This window comes from Sinocyclocheilus rhinocerous, unplaced genomic scaffold (genome assembly GCF_001515625.1).
Source record: "Sinocyclocheilus rhinocerous isolate Xijiao unplaced genomic scaffold, SAMN03320098_v1.1 scaffold1938, whole genome shotgun sequence".
NCBI lineage: Eukaryota > Metazoa > Chordata > Actinopteri > Cypriniformes > Cyprinidae > Sinocyclocheilus > Sinocyclocheilus rhinocerous.
In genome coordinates this window covers 1,485,932-1,503,279 of record NW_015629065.1, presented here as the reverse complement: position 1 = coordinate 1,503,279, position 17,348 = coordinate 1,485,932, and the positions used below count along the sequence as shown (strand labels likewise).

Sequence of the window (17,348 nt, the reverse complement as noted above, 5' to 3'; positions counted from 1 at the left end):
ATAAAGCTCTCTGTCTTTCTGTCATAGATAACAGTAATAATTATATTATAGCATTAGAAACAGCCTACTACTGTTACTAAAGAGCTTGGCATATTGGAGGACTAACCCATACAGAAAGCTAAAAAATGATTTTGGTAATCACCAGTACTGTTAGTTTAGAGCAGCGGTGGCACAAACCATAATTTGTTAAAAACCTTACATACATTTGTTTTAATAAATTTAAGCATTGTATATAGTGAATATAGTTTAAATCTGTGCATTGAAAATTAAAATAATAATAAAGATGATAAAGACGAATGAAATCACAAACTCAGTGGTAACGAATAGGTAAGAGTAATGTTCTGCAGGAACACACGTTCATTTGACCACAGTCACGTCTTAGCCCGATTCGGACGGTAATTGTTTCTCATATGGACGTCTGTAAAAATAAATTTACTTATCACCTCAGTGATAAAACTCATGGATTCCGAATAGGGCTTAGTGTCATTTCTTTATCCTGTTAAAGGCGGTTTTGAAGCGTCTGATATTTATATTCAGACAATTACACGCTTTTATCCCCTTACAGTTTCTACTCTCATAAAATATGCGCAATGCATGTTGACCTTTAAACCTTAATTTAACTTTCAACAACCGATATTTCAGCACAATAAATGTTTTTGCGCTGATTATTAATTGTGTCTGTTTTCCGTCTGTCTGACGCCTCGCTGGCGCTCATTCAGTAAAGATTACAATTTAACACAGACTGTCAGGACGGACCTTTATGCAAAAATGGAAATGCTCGCGTGAATTTGTGACATTTATACATAAGGATATGACCGTTAACTGAAAGTTTTTTTGCGCTGAGGACGCACACGCATCTGTTAAAGCGCCTGACAGGGCAAGCCATTACGCTAATGCATTAGCTTAAAGCTTAACATAAAGAATTCTCATGTTTTGGGTAGCTTGGATCAGGTAACTCTCCTGCAGCATCTCATTCTGTTTCCTCCACTACTTTAGATACATTTTGTTCATAGAAATAAGTAATTCAGTGCTTTAATTTGACGCGACCGGCTGAAGTTGGACAAGTATGTAAACTCCGTTGGACGTGCACTGTGGGCAGACCCGATTAATCGATAATGAGAATAGTTGTCGATGATTTTCATAATCGATTTTATCGATTAGTTGTTGCAGCCCTAAAATAGACTACTAGCTGCTATAGGAGATTTATTATAAGTAGTAATTTAACACTGTAAAAATACATACTTCACTTTTTAAATTGCCCCTATTATGCCATTTTTAAGGTTGCTTGCTACTATTGTTTTATGAGTCTGCTAAAACAGGTTTACATGCATGCAAGGTCAAAAAACACATTACTTTTCTCAAAAAATAGATTTAATTTTACCTAATTTCTAAATTATTCGTAAACGACTCGTGCGAAGCAGTTGAAAGAATCACAGTCTCTCTAAACCCCTCCTTTCCGTGAGCCCTCACTGCTGTGATTGGTCAGATAGCGCAGTCCTTTGTGATTGGTCCAGAGACGTAGAGCGATTGGCTCTGGTAGGTAGACCAATCCAGAAAAAAAGGTTCAGTTTTTTAGGGAACATAATCATAGAAATAGACTACTAGCTGCTATAGGAGATTTATTATAAGTAGTAATTTAACACTGAAAAAATACATACTTCACCTTTTAAGGAATCAGTTGGTCAACCAACAGAACAGCTAACGCTCTAAAAAAGGAAGACTGATAAAAGCCACATTTATCCATATCAATATTTTTATAGTTTTATTTAGCTTATGAAAATGTTTTTAAATCAGCAGTTTTAGTGTGCAATAATAGCTCTGTTTTCTGGGAGTCTGGGACACTGATCACAGTCAGATATGGTGGATTGACATTTGCAATTGCGGGTTTCAGTTGAATGAACATGGAAAAGGGCAGAATGTGCATATTGCCGCTTAAAGAAAAGAGTAAAATAATGGCCTGGGGGAGACGTTGAAGAACAGCGTATGTTTAGTAGAGATCAGAGAGACGGAGCGGCTGAAAGAGATGGAGGTATAAATTGAGGTGCTATTTCAGTCAAGTCTTTATTGATTCAGCTCTGAAATCTTAAATGAATCCCGTCCTCCTCCGTATCCATCTCTTTCTTCTGCCCCACAGCAGCTGTCTCCTCGTCTCTTTATTTGTTTAACTGCTGTCTGCTTTCATTTTGACACAGTTTAAGAGATGGTTTGAGCTTTCTGCCTGTCAAATGAGTAAGCTGTTGCTGTTTATTGGTTCATATAAGTTTTCCATGGGCTAAAACGATTGTTATTATATTAAGTAAACAGTATATTGCTTGAAATCAGTTAGCATCCTTGTACTATACCCACTGCCTTGTGTTTCAGATATATATTGCATACTGGTGTGAATTTTTTGTGAGAATAATATTGTATTTTTATTATTTAATTAATTTTATTCTTTTATTAATTTTTTTTTATTATTATTGGAGTTTATTTTTAAAAACCAGTGCTAAGCACCAACTACTACTAAACAATACAACAGAGCTGTAGAATAACAAACCCTTCTTGCACTTCCGATAAAAATACAATTTATTGTAAATGAGTATTGTGGTTTCCAGTTTAAGCCTTGCTCTTTGGCCTTTTGTTTATTAGAGTGATGATATAAGAAGAAAACGCTTGAGATTTGATTGGTAAAACGTCTCACTGGCTTTGAGAAAAGCTTTGAGTCTTAAGAAGATAAAGAAAGTATGTACATTTGTTGTTTTGCATTAAAATCTCTAGGACTATTACATCTAAAGCTTTTTAAATCCTGCTGCCTGAATACAAGCTTGAGATTCTATGTGTTGCAAAACCTTGGTGATGTAAGGTAGTTCTCTGAATTTGAGTGAGTACATGTAGAATACAGATTGAATGAGAAAGGGAGGCAGGGTTTTTTTTTTTCTAATCAGAGCATTTTGTCGAGAGGACATGAGCTGTGAAATGGAAGCTCTGACATCCATCGGGGAAACAGACGTGTCTCCTGAATAGACACCGACCCTGTCTGCGTTTCTGTTTGATCCACACCCTCTTTCCATCATCTTGCTTGTCACTTGCAGTCAGTCGCTCTTAAAGGAATAGCTCACCCAAAAACAAAAATCGTGTCTTTTATTTATCCTCATGTCATTCCAAAACCTTAAGATGTTTTTTCTGTGGAAATACAAAGGAGAATTTTGAATGATTCCCTGGTTATTATTTTCTGTACAATTACAATGGATGGCAACATTTCTCGCTGGCTGCTTTTTTAGCCGCTTTTTTGCTGTCAACCTGAATGCACTTTCTGTTTGTTCACTTTACTCCGTCATGGGGAAAATAATGAAATGTCAAAGTAACAGGGCTTGTTTGTGCGAAAGTGAGGGAGCATTTTCTCGGTCTAATTCAATTGGATCTCTGTGTTCCAGGATGAACCTGGCTCCCACTGTAGGGTACGAAGAGGATGCCGGCAGCCGTACCACACACCACTTCATGTACCCAGAGAGTGCCAAAAACCTGGCAGCCAACGTTAGCTTTGTGCTGGTGCCCTTCAAAACTCTCGACCTGTTGTGGATCACCAGTGCCCTCTCCACCGGCCAGATCCGCTTGTGAGAACAATAACACACACACAATTTTAGGGAAAAAAGCTAGATACCTGCACTCTTTTTTTATTTTAATCTTTTATTTGATGTTTTTATATAAATCATATTTATTTGTATTTTAAATTATTTTATTTTTTATTTACTTTTTACTTATTTTATTATTTATTTTAACCACAAATCTCTGTAAATGTCCTTAATTCTGTCTGTAAATGAATAAATTAACTATTCAGTTCAGTTTTCAGACACTAGATTAAATGAAAGTTTGGTTGTCGAAATCCTGAATTAATTTTTTTTTTAATTATTATTATGTTGTATAGTTTTATTTTAAATGTTTGTTCTCTTTTCTCATTTTCTCATTTTTTAAACCACAGTCTATCATTTTCTATCGCTCTAAAAAAAATAGATTGTGACATCCCATCAGTAAATTAGTTGTTCAGTTCAGTTACAGTAAGTTTAATGAAACTATAAGTGAGTTTAATTTGGTTGTCAGAATCTTGAATTTTGATTTGTATTTTTAATTTATTTAAATCTTTCATTTAAAATAAATAAATAAATAAATACATTTTATTTGTAATTTTTTTAAATAAAATCATTTCTTCTTTTAACCACAATCAAAAAAATCGGAAATCCTGAAATCCTGCACATCACTTGAACGTGCTTAGTAAATAACTTTAATATGCAACAGGAAGGTCTGTTGACCAAATTTTTTCATATTAAAGTTATTTACTTACTAAGCAAGTTTGAGAGGTTTTTGAGGGATTTTTCAGATTTATTTGTGCGATATGTTTAAAAGATACACATAGTTCCTCCTCCTGATAGAGTGTGACATCCCATTAATAAATTAGTTGTTCATTTTAGCTTTCAGTCACTGTGTGAATTTAATGAAACTTTGGTTGTCAGTCCCTGAATTTTGAGTCGTAGCTGTAGTAGCTGCAGTGTGGCCAATGAGACATTCATATATTCTGTCTGTGAACACACTGCAGTGTTCTGTACTCAGAAATGCATCATTCAAATCACACACACACTGCCACACATCACAGCGCTTCATCAACAACATTCTCTACTTCACTGAAAAACACCAGAAAGTTAGCAGCAGTTCTGCTCACTGTTTTTTTTATGAAAAGATGAAGAGATGCCAGAAGTGGGAAGACTTATAACTTTATCTTTCCAAATCGCTCTCTCTCTCAGCACTTATGCTCCAGTGAAGCAGTTTCTGCGTGTGGATAAAGACAAGGTAATATATTCCCATCCTGTCTCTCAAAGATTTATCTTCTCTGAATTAAGACACTCTTTAGACCCTGAACAATAGAGCACTATCAATCTCACATTCAGTCTTTGTTTTCTCTGTGCTGCTATAAATCTGCATACGTATCAAATAATATCCTGTAGGTTCAGATCTTCAACCCAGCTTTCTTTAAATACATCCATGACCGCTGGACACGTCATCATGGCCGCTATCCCTCCACTGGCATGCTTGTGCTGTTCTTCGCTCTACACGTATGTGATGAGGTGAGATTTTAGGGTATATAATAATGCATATAATTCATACATGACATTGTAAATTTTTTTCTTGAATCTTTTTCAATTTAATTTGTCCTTGCTGAATAAAAGTATTACTTTCTTACTGACTAAAAACTTACTTACTGACCTAATCTTTTGATCTTTAGTGTGAACTACTTACATTTATATTATAAATAATATATAAAGAATATGTGTGTATATAGCGTTTGTTTATAATGTTTAAAAAAAGCTTTTAGCTTTTTATATGTAAAAAAAATACAAATTTTAAATGTTACATTTTATTTACATTTTAAAGCTCTGACAGTGACTTCATTTCTGTGTCTTTCTCCATAGGTGAATGTATTTGGTTTTGGGGCGGACAGCAGGGGAAACTGGCACCACTATTGGGAGCAGAACCGCTATTCTGGAGAGTTTCGTAAAACAGGTGTCCATGATGCAGACTATGAGGCCCAGATCATTGACAAGCTGGCCAAAGCTGACAAGATCTCTGTCTTTCCTGGAAAGTGAATCTGGGCACCATGTGCAAAGAAATGGACCGTCTGATGGACTACCATAAACAAAACCACCCATTATCCACTTGACACACTTAGTGTGCCTGTTAAACGTGATCAAGAAGTAATTTTTCATGATCTTATTACCATTCTATGCTGTCCCGAGTGGACAGGATTCTGGGCAGCATCCCTCATGATGTGGTGGTTTTGAGAGGAGACGCTAGTACTAAATGTACTAATGTGCTTTTCCTTGCAAGCCTACCTCAACTAGGACAAGGAACTTGACTTGGCAAGGAACACTAATATCTCACCACTAAACAGCATGTTAGGTATATGTGCTGGGAATGGATTTGGCTTATATTTATGACTTTTGTTGAATAGTGATGATGCGGGAACTCTTATCTCATGCCGAGGCCAGGTAGATGAGTGAGACCAACAATCACCATAGTGTATCATAGTACTCTAGTAGTTCTCTGTTGATTCGTTAAAGAGATAGTTGACCCTAAAAATGAAAATTGTCATCATTTACTCCACCTCATGTCATTCCAATCCTGCATGATTTACTGTCTTCTACATTCAGATATTTTGAAGAATGTTTGAACTGTTTATGTCATTGAAGTCAATGGGTCCAAAGTAGTTTTTGCTACATTATCTTGACAGAATACAGGTTTGGAATGAAATGAAGTTGAGTAAATGACAAATTTTTCATTTTTGGGTGAACTTTCCCTTTAACTGAAAGCTTGGATAGTGGCGGGTTGTTTCACTAGTGTTATAGCACTGCAGTTATACTCCTCACGTCACCAGGCGCATGTGGCTGAGTGGACTTCCAAGTTCGTGCTGTTAAACCGAGCTTTATTTTGTCTTACGAGATATTTTATGTTTCGTTGTTCGTGTTTGAAATGATCATGCTAACAGTTTGTGATCACTGTGTGCGCACAGCAGTCTGAACAACCTTGTTTTTTTGGTTCGTTCGTTTTTACTAATTACGTTTGAGTACTGATCGTTCCTCTGGTCTGAGAAAGATGGACCGATACTCGACACCAGGAACTAAAACCACTGACGCAGTCCAATATGAACACATATGAGCAATATATTAAGTACATGTGGAGTATGTTTAGAAACCAACGCTACTAAAGTTGTGGTGCTAGTTCTAGAGATGCACTGTGAACAGTGGTAGAGCTTCTTTGTTGATCTTCAGCACACTACTAAATTTAACGTAATAGTGTTATATAATGGAAAACGACAGAAAACAAGTATTCGATTGTGAGAAACTGAATATAAGCTTTAATTTATGAAGCCTGATGTATTGCGATACAATTTATGACTAGCTGACAGACAGATCTCTAAGTTCTGGTGGAATTCATTGATAAGTGTTTTCTTGAAGTCATGTAGACACTCCTTTGCTGCTGTTCAGTCATTTACCATCAACAATAGGTGATTTTTTATATTTATTGTCAAATTTGTATAGTTTTCCTTGCATAATTTATTACATTATAAATGTTTTAGACCATACGAAGGATAAGCAGAAAGATCCGCTTGAACGACAAGTGCTTTCTACGGAGCCCCTAAAAGGTGGGGTAAGCGATGAACTCATTATAATCAGTGATGCGGTCTACAACCATAGATATATATACATATCTATGGTCTACACTGGATGCGGCAGAAAACTGCTGCTGCGTTCTATTTATGACGTATTTACACAAATTTCAAATTATTTTCAACAGTCGCTTTGTCGCGTCCGGTGTACTAGACAGATTTTTGCTGTTGCGGCGCAGACACGGTGTTACTCACCTATCGAGAAGAAACAAAGCAACCTCGGCGTCCGATTGCAGGCCTTCCGCTCCTTGAGTTCTCTCCAGCGCTGGAAAGCTGATCCGATATTTACACGGGTCCTACTTCTTGCCTTATTGCCTTAAGCCTTCTTTTGTTCCGCAGACGTTTTCCTCTTTTGTTTTTTATCCGCCATCTCTATCTTTCTGTCGCTTGGCTCGCTAATGTCAGTCCCGTGCACTGAACGCTCTCTCCTCCACATCATGATTAGACACGCCCCTTACTGCTGATTGGCTACAAGTTTGTTTTGCTTGTCGGCCCGAATCAGTTTTCTAAAGTGTTTTTGAAAAATCGCTTACCCACCTTAAAGTGAATACGAGATGGGAGTAAAATTTAATTTCAATGCTTTTGCGTTCTCTTGCAAATTTTTGCATTCCCCCAAAGAAACATTGTGTTAGCTGGCAAATTGTTCACTTGAGAAACTTTGCAGTACCTTGCAAAATATTTGTGTTCCCCAGAGAAACTTTGCTTTACTTTGCAAAATATTTGCGTTCCCCTAAGAAACGTTGCGTTAGCTTGCAAAATTTCTGAGTTGTTTGTGAGTGAACTCTCTAAGAACTAAAAGGTTTTGCAAGCGGAAAAAAACGTTATTTTATATTATTAATTATATTTTAGTGCTTTTATGTTGTCTTGTAAATGTTTTGTGTTTTCTCTGCAAAACGGTTGCGATAGGTTGTAAATTGTTTGCCTTCCTCCAAGAAACTTTGTGTTAGCCTAGCTTGCAAAACTTTTGAGTCGTTTATGTGTGAACTAAAAAAATAAAAAGTTTTTCTGGAAAATGCGCAAGTTTTGCGAGCGAACGTAAGTTTTGTAAGCGAATGCAAAGTTTCTCTGGGAACAGAAATGATATTTCAATTATCTTGCGTTCTCTCATAAAACGTTGGTGTTCCCCCGAGAAACTTGCGTTCAAACAAAAGAATTGTGACACGAAAGCACTGAAATATATATTTTCTTTCAATCTCATATTTTTTCCATCACTACGTCTGTAGCTTTCTGCTTTGGCCAAGTCTAAGTTTCAGGTGCAGTAGTTCTTTTTCAAAATGTAGACATATCAGCTATTTCAGTGTGTAAATGCACACGTGTTACATGCTTGCGTGCCTTGTCCTCGCTTCTGGACATGTCTTCACTCCAGAGCACAGTTAACCTCATTAAGACGCATAAACACGTGCTATTGTTCCTTTAGTCTTCTTACAGAGCATTTATTGACACACATTCGCGCTCACACAAATGTGGGCTCTAAAATAGGGCACGGATCGTCTACCCACCAGCTGTCCTCCACCCACACGATTCACGGCTTCTCCGTGCTCCACCACCTCACCATTCTTCTTTGAGCTAAGCTGAGCGCCGTGCCTTCGGGATCAGGGTGGGAAAAGCTCTCACCTGAAAACCTTCTCCCCTCTTGATTTTAAGAGCTACCTACCTGCATTCACTGTCACTTCTGAAAAGTCTCCTGTCCTTAGAAAATCCAGACCTGCGGCGCACGAGTGCTTTTATACATTGTCAATAAAGCGTAAATGTCTTTTTTTTGACGGTTATATACCGGGTGAATATTAAATGCACTGTGCTGCAGTGGCTTTATTATATTTAAGCCTATTCTGAGGGATTATTATTGGGCGTTTCACAGTGAAATTCTAATATCACGGATACATAGGATGGCTGCCCTCTCATATGTAGAATATTGAGATGCGCAGTTGGTCACCAAAGAGTTTTATCCCATTACTAATCCTCTTGTTTTTGTTGTTTGATGTTTATGTATTGCGCAGAAAATATGGATTAAGGTAAATAAATTGGCTCGTGATGTTCTTGTATTACTCTTAACAGTATTCATTAATCCTAGATGTTTCTAGTTGGCGAGGAGGGATGTTTCTCTTCTTGTTTTCGTGCCACAGGAGGATCGTAGCCTGCCGAGTGATATTCAGGCAAATCTACTCAAACAATTTATGAAAGACTATATGTCCACCTTCTCTGTTCTCTCCATTTGAAATGTTCTGTGGCCAAATTGCATGACGAGATCAATTCCAAATTGGCTTGTTTCTTTATGCTCTTCTTGCTGACGTTCTCAGCACTAAATAATCGGTCTTTGTGGATCCTTATTGTCACATTGAGAGAGCTTTTTCTAGGACTTTGTATCATCTTTTCTTGAATTGTTTGTAGGATTATAGGATGCAAAGTTGAAGGCTGTAAAGTACTGAGTGAGATGAATATTCCAGAGCCTGTTAAGACTAAACTGCTTTGTTTTTTGTTTTCTTTGCTGCTTTTTCCACGATCATAGCTACACATGATTGTGCCTCCTGGATAGATATGTTGAGTGGATGATGCAATTTCTTTTTTTTTTCTTGACCCTTTTGAAAGGCTTTACAATAGATCTACCTATTCCTTTTGAAGAAATAATTAATAAAATACAATAAAATGGCAGCAAAAAAACCCAACATGAAGTTAAAAATGAGACTACAGTATTTAGACTCCACTTTCAACTTAATGTTGAATCCTGTTGATCATGAAGGAACCCTCTTCAGCACAGACTGTACATATCCTCGCTGTGCCACTGTGTTTGCTCTCATTAACTTCTCATTAGTGTTGATATAGTGATTATTGGTCAGTGCTCTCTTTCCTTCCACAACCTCAGTCTTTGTGTAATTCTGGACTGTTTTTATCTTTATGCTACTGTAAGAAATAAAGATGTTTAAAAATGGTTTGGCTCTTTGTGTCCAAGGACATTGGTAAACAAGTACACAATTTTGCTCCTTGTCAGAGCTGCTTTATTTGATGCAGTACATTTTCATTACAACTTCAGTATTGAATTTAGGATTTTATTAAAGTTATGTTCTTTTATCAGTATATGAACAAATGGATACATTTTTACAACTATGGTTTACGTGCTTTGCAGCTTCTAATGTGGAAACAGTGGCATTAAAAAAATGTTTAAAAAGTTTGATGCCCTCAATATCACTTTCCATCCAGTACTTTTATATCACTTAAAAAACAGCATAAACATGTTGAATTCTGTGATGTTTTGTGATATAAGTTTAAAACTTTCCATCCTGATAATCAAAATTTTAAAAGGTAGCTAAACTTTAAGTTGATTAAGCAATGACTCATTGTAGCTCTTTATTTCCATCCTTTTTGTCCTCTAGTCATTGTGTAAAGTTATAATTATGTGTTTGTGACTGGAGCATATGTCTGAAAGTCTGTCACACCCATTTATAGAAATTGCAACAAGCATATCGTTTTAAATGAAAAGGTTTAAAAGAGTTCAGAATGTATCGTATAATAAGAATGTTATAGTGATTCAAAATATGTTCACATGGTTGTGCACCTGTAAGCAAGAATGTAATAATAGTACCATGACAGTTATGGATCTCTATAGTTAACCTGAATTTGATTGATTCGTGTAGTTAGAGCTGACAAAAATCACCAGATAGTGTATTCAGTTAACAATTATACACATGCTCAAACATACACGACTCCACACAACAATGAAAAGTCATTTATGCATTTGAAACCATTTTTTATTACCATTATCAAGTGATAGATTTCATGTGACAGGTGATTAATGGCTAGTTTCCCCCAAAAAAGATGCTAGAAGAGCTAGTTAAAGGTTAACAGTGTTGACATGAATTTTTGAATGAATTTTGAATGAAAAGAGACAGACCAACAATTCTACAAATGTAATGGAAACTCTTAGGATAAAAAGACACTTTCAAATAGCGTGATAATGACAATTTTCTTCCTCATCATATGCTCCTAATGATAACAATGACCATGAGGGTGATTTTAGCTAGCAGAACATTTAACTGTGAATCTACATGTAATAATCCAATCAGAAAGCATGCACAGCCCATGTGCTTTGCATCAGAGAGAGTCAGGACGGTTTGATGGATCAGTTAACACATATGCAATGCCCAAGTTTACCAAGAGCGGGCACTGTATATTTCCCTTCCTATTCATAATTGACAAATGACATTTCTGTACAGTTTTTACATTTTCTGCCCTGGAATGTCCAGTTTGAAAATTTAGCAAGCAGAGCTAGAACAGGACAGGAAGAAGGTTAAGACCAAACTAAGGACCTCTATCCAGATAAATCTCACCTACAATGCTATCTCTCTCTTTCCTTCATTTTCACCCAGTTTGAGGCGGGCAAACTCATTGGCCAGCTGTAGAGCCTCCTGTATGCAGTGTGTGTTTCTACCCGTGGCCTGGGCAGACATGTCTTTACCACCTCCTTTTCCGTCCAGCAGAGGGCACACTTCCTGAACCCACTCGAAGGCCTTCAGGCCTTGGTTTGCAACATCCTGGGAATACAATCAGAGCACATACATTGGTGAATTTAAATTGATACTTTACATATGCATTATTGTGTCTAGTACTATGCAAGTCAAAGTAATAATTTAACCATCATTAAATGTGAAACGAACAAAATATGGAATCTGAAACATTTTACTTCTGGAGGTTGGCTGTATAGCAAAGTTTTTCAGAGGAAAGGCGAGCTATTACTCATTGAAAAATACTTCATTTCAATATTTCATCATTCAAACAATTAGGGTCAGTCATTTTAATAATTTTCAGCAGCCATTACTCCAGTCTTCAGTGTCACATGATCCTTCAGTATCATTGTAATATGCTGATTTTGTGCTGAAGAAACATTTCTTATCATCAATATTGAAAACCATTATGCAGCTTAATATTTTTTGTGTAAACTGATCATTTTTTTCAGGATTCTTTAATGAATTTATAGTTCAAAAGAACAGCAATTATGTATGTAAAAGTCTTCGCTTTTGTTCAATTTAATGTGTCCTTGCAGATTCAAAGTATTCTTTTTTTCACAACAAGAAAATCTTATGTTTTAAAGTAGATCTGGTTAAATATTTTAAGGGAGCCCTCAGCCGTCTTACAGAATAAGGTCCTCTCTAACACATTTACCTGAGGCACTTGGCACAAGCAGATAATTTTCCCCGCATCGTTGTCCACAGCAAAAAGCATAGCAGCAGTCTGTGGTGAATTTGTCTTCAGCAGCTTCAGAGACTCATTCAAAGCCTGTGGACGCACAGACAAATCATTAAGACTTTCACTGCAGACAAGAACAAAATTCAGTTCAAGTATAGACTCGTAATTTGAAAAGACAATGAGAGAGTTACCTTTGCAGATGCCCCATTCTCCATCTCCATCACAATCAGAGGTTGGTTTGGGTTTGTTTCGATGATCTCCTTTGTCTTTTCCAGGACCTAAAATTAAAATATAATGTGTTCACAGTTGGGTCTTTGACTTTCCAAGAACCTCAGTGACTAACTATCAGACAACAGAATCATATTCTCTTACCCTCTTCTGTACATCAGCCTTGCTGGCACGGTCCAGGTCATCCATGATCTTCTTAAGACCTTTCAGGGAATCCCTCATTTCATCCTTCCGCCACTGAGAGGTGACTGCAGTGCCCAGGGCCTGAATATATATGCATACACTGATCCAGTTATACTTCGATGGGTAAAAACAGACACACCACTGATTCTAGACAGGTGAGAGCAGAATGTGTCGGAGCGGAGCTCACCTCTGTCATATCAGCAATCTCCTTCTGAATATCTTTATTAGGGGAGGTCTGAGCTTTCACTTTCTCTGCCATGGCATCTAGTTCCTGCTTCAGTGCATCAGCTTTCCTCTGGGCCTGACAACACAAACATCAATCTGTCAAGAACTATTAGAAATGGGAATCTAGGAACTTCCTAAATGATTTACCCACCAATAATTCCTAAAATACTGTACTAAAAAAGTATCTTAAAATGTGTATTTACATGTTGTTACATGAATGATCAGTTAATAATTACACTGAATTAGCTCTCACAATTATAAAGCACATTCTCTGTGAGTCTTCATGATTGATTTGTTGAATAGAACTGGTTCAAAAGAATAATTTGTTTGTCAATCAAACTACACTAGCCAGACTGTGCGTGCAAACAGCAAGAAAACACAACAGACATATTTAATCCTTGTATTATTTCATATCACATTCACATCAGACAGCAAAAACCGGTTATACATTCCCAACCCTAAATCAGATACTAAAGTATCAGTTAAAAACAAAAAGTGTGCATATTCATGTTGGCCCTGCCTCCTCTAACCTTCTGAGCCTCTGCTCCAGTCACTGCCACAATCCTCCTGATCCCTTTAGCGATGGCCTCCTCTGATACGATCACAAATGGTGCGGCATGACCAGAGTTCTGCAAGTGCCTATGGGTAAAAATGAACAAACAGAAAAAAAAATATTGCCTTCTTAAACATTTTGATTCCATTAACAAAAAACATTACTAATCTAAATTTTCCATTCATTATTCATAATTTATCCATAAAGCATAGACAGGACAAACTTCTGAATATTACATAAAAAGTGATCATATTCACAGAAAACTAGATGTGCTGCTAGAGCCCAGAGGGCCTACTTCTGCAATACTAAAAGTTTATAATATTAAAATTTGATGTTCATACGTTCCGCCGCAGAACTCGATGGAGGCGAGTGAGCCTGCAGGGCTGTTTGGATCAGCCAGCAGCTCCTCCACTGGGATGCCAATAGACACCACTCTAACAGGATCAGGGTACGTCTCATCAAACACTGCCCGCAGACCTTGGATGGCTTTAGCTGCTGCAAGAGGGGAATCCAGGGCGTAAACCGGCTGATGAAAAACATATACAGAGCATTTCAGTTTGCGAGACAAAATATGAAAAAAATACAAGTGTTCTCAGGGATACGTAAACTGTATATCTGTATTCAACTAACGTATTGAAAAAGAGCTTAATTGTTCTGTTTTCAGAATATCTGCACTGTGAATACAACATGTCAAAACGGTTTCAAGCAATATGAATACGAAGTGTTTGATTGAAGTGTGCAAGTCTGTTGAATGGGCCTGACCTTGGCATCACGAATCACGGTTGAGGCGATCTCTTCTGTGCGCCGCACTTCATCTGTGCTCATGGCTCCTTTAGCTGTGAAGTCAAAGCGCAATCTGTCTGGAGCAACCAAAGAGCCTCGCTGATCTGCCTCTCCCAGCACTGAGCGCAAGGCAAAGTTAAGGATGTGCGTGGCGGTATGGTTACTCATGATGGGCCTACGACGAGCCTGAGAGAGAAAAATAGGGGAATTATGTTGCATTCTATGTAATATCCTATTCATGTGTCAAGTCATCTCTCTTTTTTGCCTTAACCAGATGCTATAAAACATTTTGAAGGTGACAAATCAACAGTGTTGGGGAGTAACTAGATACATGTAACGGAATTACATCATTTAATTACAAAATAAATGTACTGAGAAAAAAAAAATGTGTCATTAAATTACAAATACTTATGAAAATGTTAACGATTACAAAAGGGGTTACATCTGAATTTTTTCACACATACAGATTTGAATGATTTCTTTCCCAAATTGCATTGACTGCTCTAAAATATGAGACACCAATGTTTCAGGAGTTTATGACACAGAATAGGACACATGCTTATTTGACAACTATTTTATTTCCTATTTGGGTTTATGTATATGCATTATTTTTTAAGATTAACTGTTTTTTTTCCAGTGTTTCCTGTCGTAGCTATGAAAACATTTGATTTCAAAAACAGTATCATAGCTATTAAACTATTTCTTGTTATGATTTTAAATCTGTATTTATCCTCAGAACAATCTCAAAGTAAAAAGAGGTGTTAAAGGCTAATTTTGTGGTGGCTGTGCTTTAAAACTTAATTTTTATAATCTTAATTCAAGTGATGAAGTATTTTGAGAAGTCTGACAGTAATCAGTGTTGAGTCCTACTGTAAGTTTGACCCTGCCTGGTTTAAATGCTTCAAAATGATTAACAGCTGAAAATATTCATTAGAATATTCAACGTAATCAAAAATAATCAAATGTAATCAGTTACATTACTTCAGTAAAGTAACTGAAATAGTTACACTACTTATTACATTTTAAATAGGATAGCTTGTAATCTGTAACCCATTACATTTCCAAAGCAACCTTCCCAACACTGTAACATACCTCGTCTACGTGTAGAGTTAGGCGGTCTCCAACCTTCAGTGTGCCGTATACTGTACCAATATGCAGCACGTACCCTCCGCGCACCTGAGTATTCTTCACGGTGAACTCCATCCTCTGAAGCAGCACAATAAAACATGACAGCACCATGAAGCATAACTAAATCAGGCAGTTCAGCATCTTTATACAACCACTCTCAGTTTCTTACATCCTCAGCAGAGTCGTTTTCTCGGAGCATGTAGCCTTCATCAAAGCTCTGGCCACCCTGCTCGGCGTAGAAAGAGGTTTTGTCGAGCAGCACTCCACACTCTTGACCTGTGGTCGCCTCATCAACAAATGCACGCTCCCTCCTGAGAGCCAGCACTGTGCCCACTGCCTGTTCAAACTCTGAGAGGGACACACAATGTCACAAGCGCGAAAACCTACGCATAATCAAACCGTAAAAATCAAGAGGAATAGCAAAGGTGTAATTCATACCATAGTTGCCGTTCTCATTTGAAGTGTACTTGTACTTGAGGCTGTCATCAGTGGCAGTGACACCTTTGTTTCTGAGCTCTTCAATGGCGTAGATGTCCAGCATGATGTGGTCCTCGTCCCCAGAGCCTTTGCCCTGAGACTTCAACTGTGGGCACAGATATTTTAATTAGACTCATTTACATTAATACAAAACACTTAAATTACTGTTACCCGTTGATATTGGATATATATTGGATTAGTATCTCGGATGATACAGGATTTTACCTATTTAACCTATTTGAACATCTAGATTAACTTCATATACATATTCAAAATTCCCTTGTAGCTATATATATATATATATATATATATATATATATATAGCTACACATTATAATTGAAAATATGAAGTATTTTCATTTTAAGAGCTTAGATTACATTTAACAGTACTATTAAATTAGTATTTTTAATCACTGATATCGTTGCCACTGAGTTCTGCTAGTGTCCTCTGTGTGCTTTATAACTGTGAAATTATTCTGAAATTATAAATGGAAATTGCACTGTATGGAAGAATGAACATTTAAACCTGAGCAGCTTTCTTCTCATCCTCAAAGGCCTGTATGTCCACTCCCATTCCTCGTTCCTCAGCGATCAGGGCAGTGAGGTCCAGAGGAAAACCATAAGTGTCATACAGCAGCCAGGCTGTGTCACCTACACAAAACAGTGGCATTTATGGCGAAAAAATGAAACAACAGCTTTAGAATGTGGATTTAAGCATAAGGGGGGAAAAAAGGAAAATTTGAGAGAAAAATAAATCTCTTTACAATTCAGTCTCAGGCCAGATTTTGAATTATGATTATTACTTTTTCAGTTCATTATATATTAAATTATTATAATACAGTAACAATACTATAGTAATAAAACTATTGTACTGTAAAATAAATCTGTATTTAATAAATATAATTTTACTTTTCAGAACGACGGTAAACTCACAATACTAGTATTTATGTACTCTTTACATTTTTATTTTGGTGGAAAAACACAGAGAGACCTTAAAGCTTCTCTTAGATTTATAAACAATTTTCATTATAAATTTGGGAAAATGGTTGGAGATTGTTTTATTTTCAAATGCATGTTACAGATACTGATTAGGGTTCTTTGTGGTATTATGTGCTTTACCTGGTATAGTGTTGCTGTCTCCAAGACTCTGGATTTTGCGGTCCAGGATGCGGCGTCCCCTGCTAAGGGTCTTAAGGAACTGTGCCTCCTCCTCATTGATGATGTCCTTTACCATATCAGGATCCTTCCGCAGCTCTGGAAAAGCATCACCCTGTAGAGAGCAATGAACCATTAAATGGCCATCAGAGAGATATGTCTAATTAAAGAGCATCTCAATGTTTCAGCAGCTGCCACTTTAAATCACTGTCAAAGCTGCCAACAGGGAATCCTTATTCACAT

General features: G+C 36.9%; 2 protein-coding genes across 3 annotated transcripts in view; one reads left to right on the top strand and one right to left on the bottom strand.

The window, feature by feature from the left end:
* The window catches only part of LOC107738733 (CMP-N-acetylneuraminate-beta-galactosamide-alpha-2,3-sialyltransferase 2), an 11,009-nt gene extending 3,830 nt beyond the window's left edge, over nt 1–7,179 (top strand). The window contains exons 3-6 of the mRNA XM_016550558.1: nt 3,414–3,593; nt 4,776–4,821; nt 4,977–5,096; nt 5,442–7,179. Coding sequence (XP_016406044.1) covers nt 3,414–3,593; nt 4,776–4,821; nt 4,977–5,096; nt 5,442–5,615 — 520 coding nt within the window. The 3' untranslated portion in view covers nt 5,616–7,179. The remainder of the gene's footprint in view (nt 1–3,413; nt 3,594–4,775; nt 4,822–4,976; nt 5,097–5,441) is intronic.
* A 3,010-nt stretch (nt 7,180–10,189) lies between these two features.
* The window catches only part of LOC107738729 (alanine--tRNA ligase, cytoplasmic-like), a 14,786-nt gene continuing 7,627 nt past the window's right edge, over nt 10,190–17,348 (bottom strand). For both annotated transcript variants that reach the window (XM_016550554.1, XM_016550555.1), the window contains 8 exons: nt 14,325–14,531; nt 13,904–14,088; nt 13,540–13,648; nt 12,972–13,085; nt 12,746–12,865; nt 12,565–12,651; nt 12,350–12,463; nt 10,190–11,721 (listed from right to left, as the gene is read on the bottom strand). In XM_016550554.1, coding sequence (XP_016406040.1) covers nt 11,518–11,721; nt 12,350–12,463; nt 12,565–12,651; nt 12,746–12,865; nt 12,972–13,085; nt 13,540–13,648; nt 13,904–14,088; nt 14,325–14,531 — 1,140 coding nt within the window. In that variant the 3' untranslated portion in view covers nt 10,190–11,517. The remainder of the gene's footprint in view (nt 11,722–12,349; nt 12,464–12,564; nt 12,652–12,745; nt 12,866–12,971; nt 13,086–13,539; nt 13,649–13,903; nt 14,089–14,324; nt 14,532–17,348) is intronic.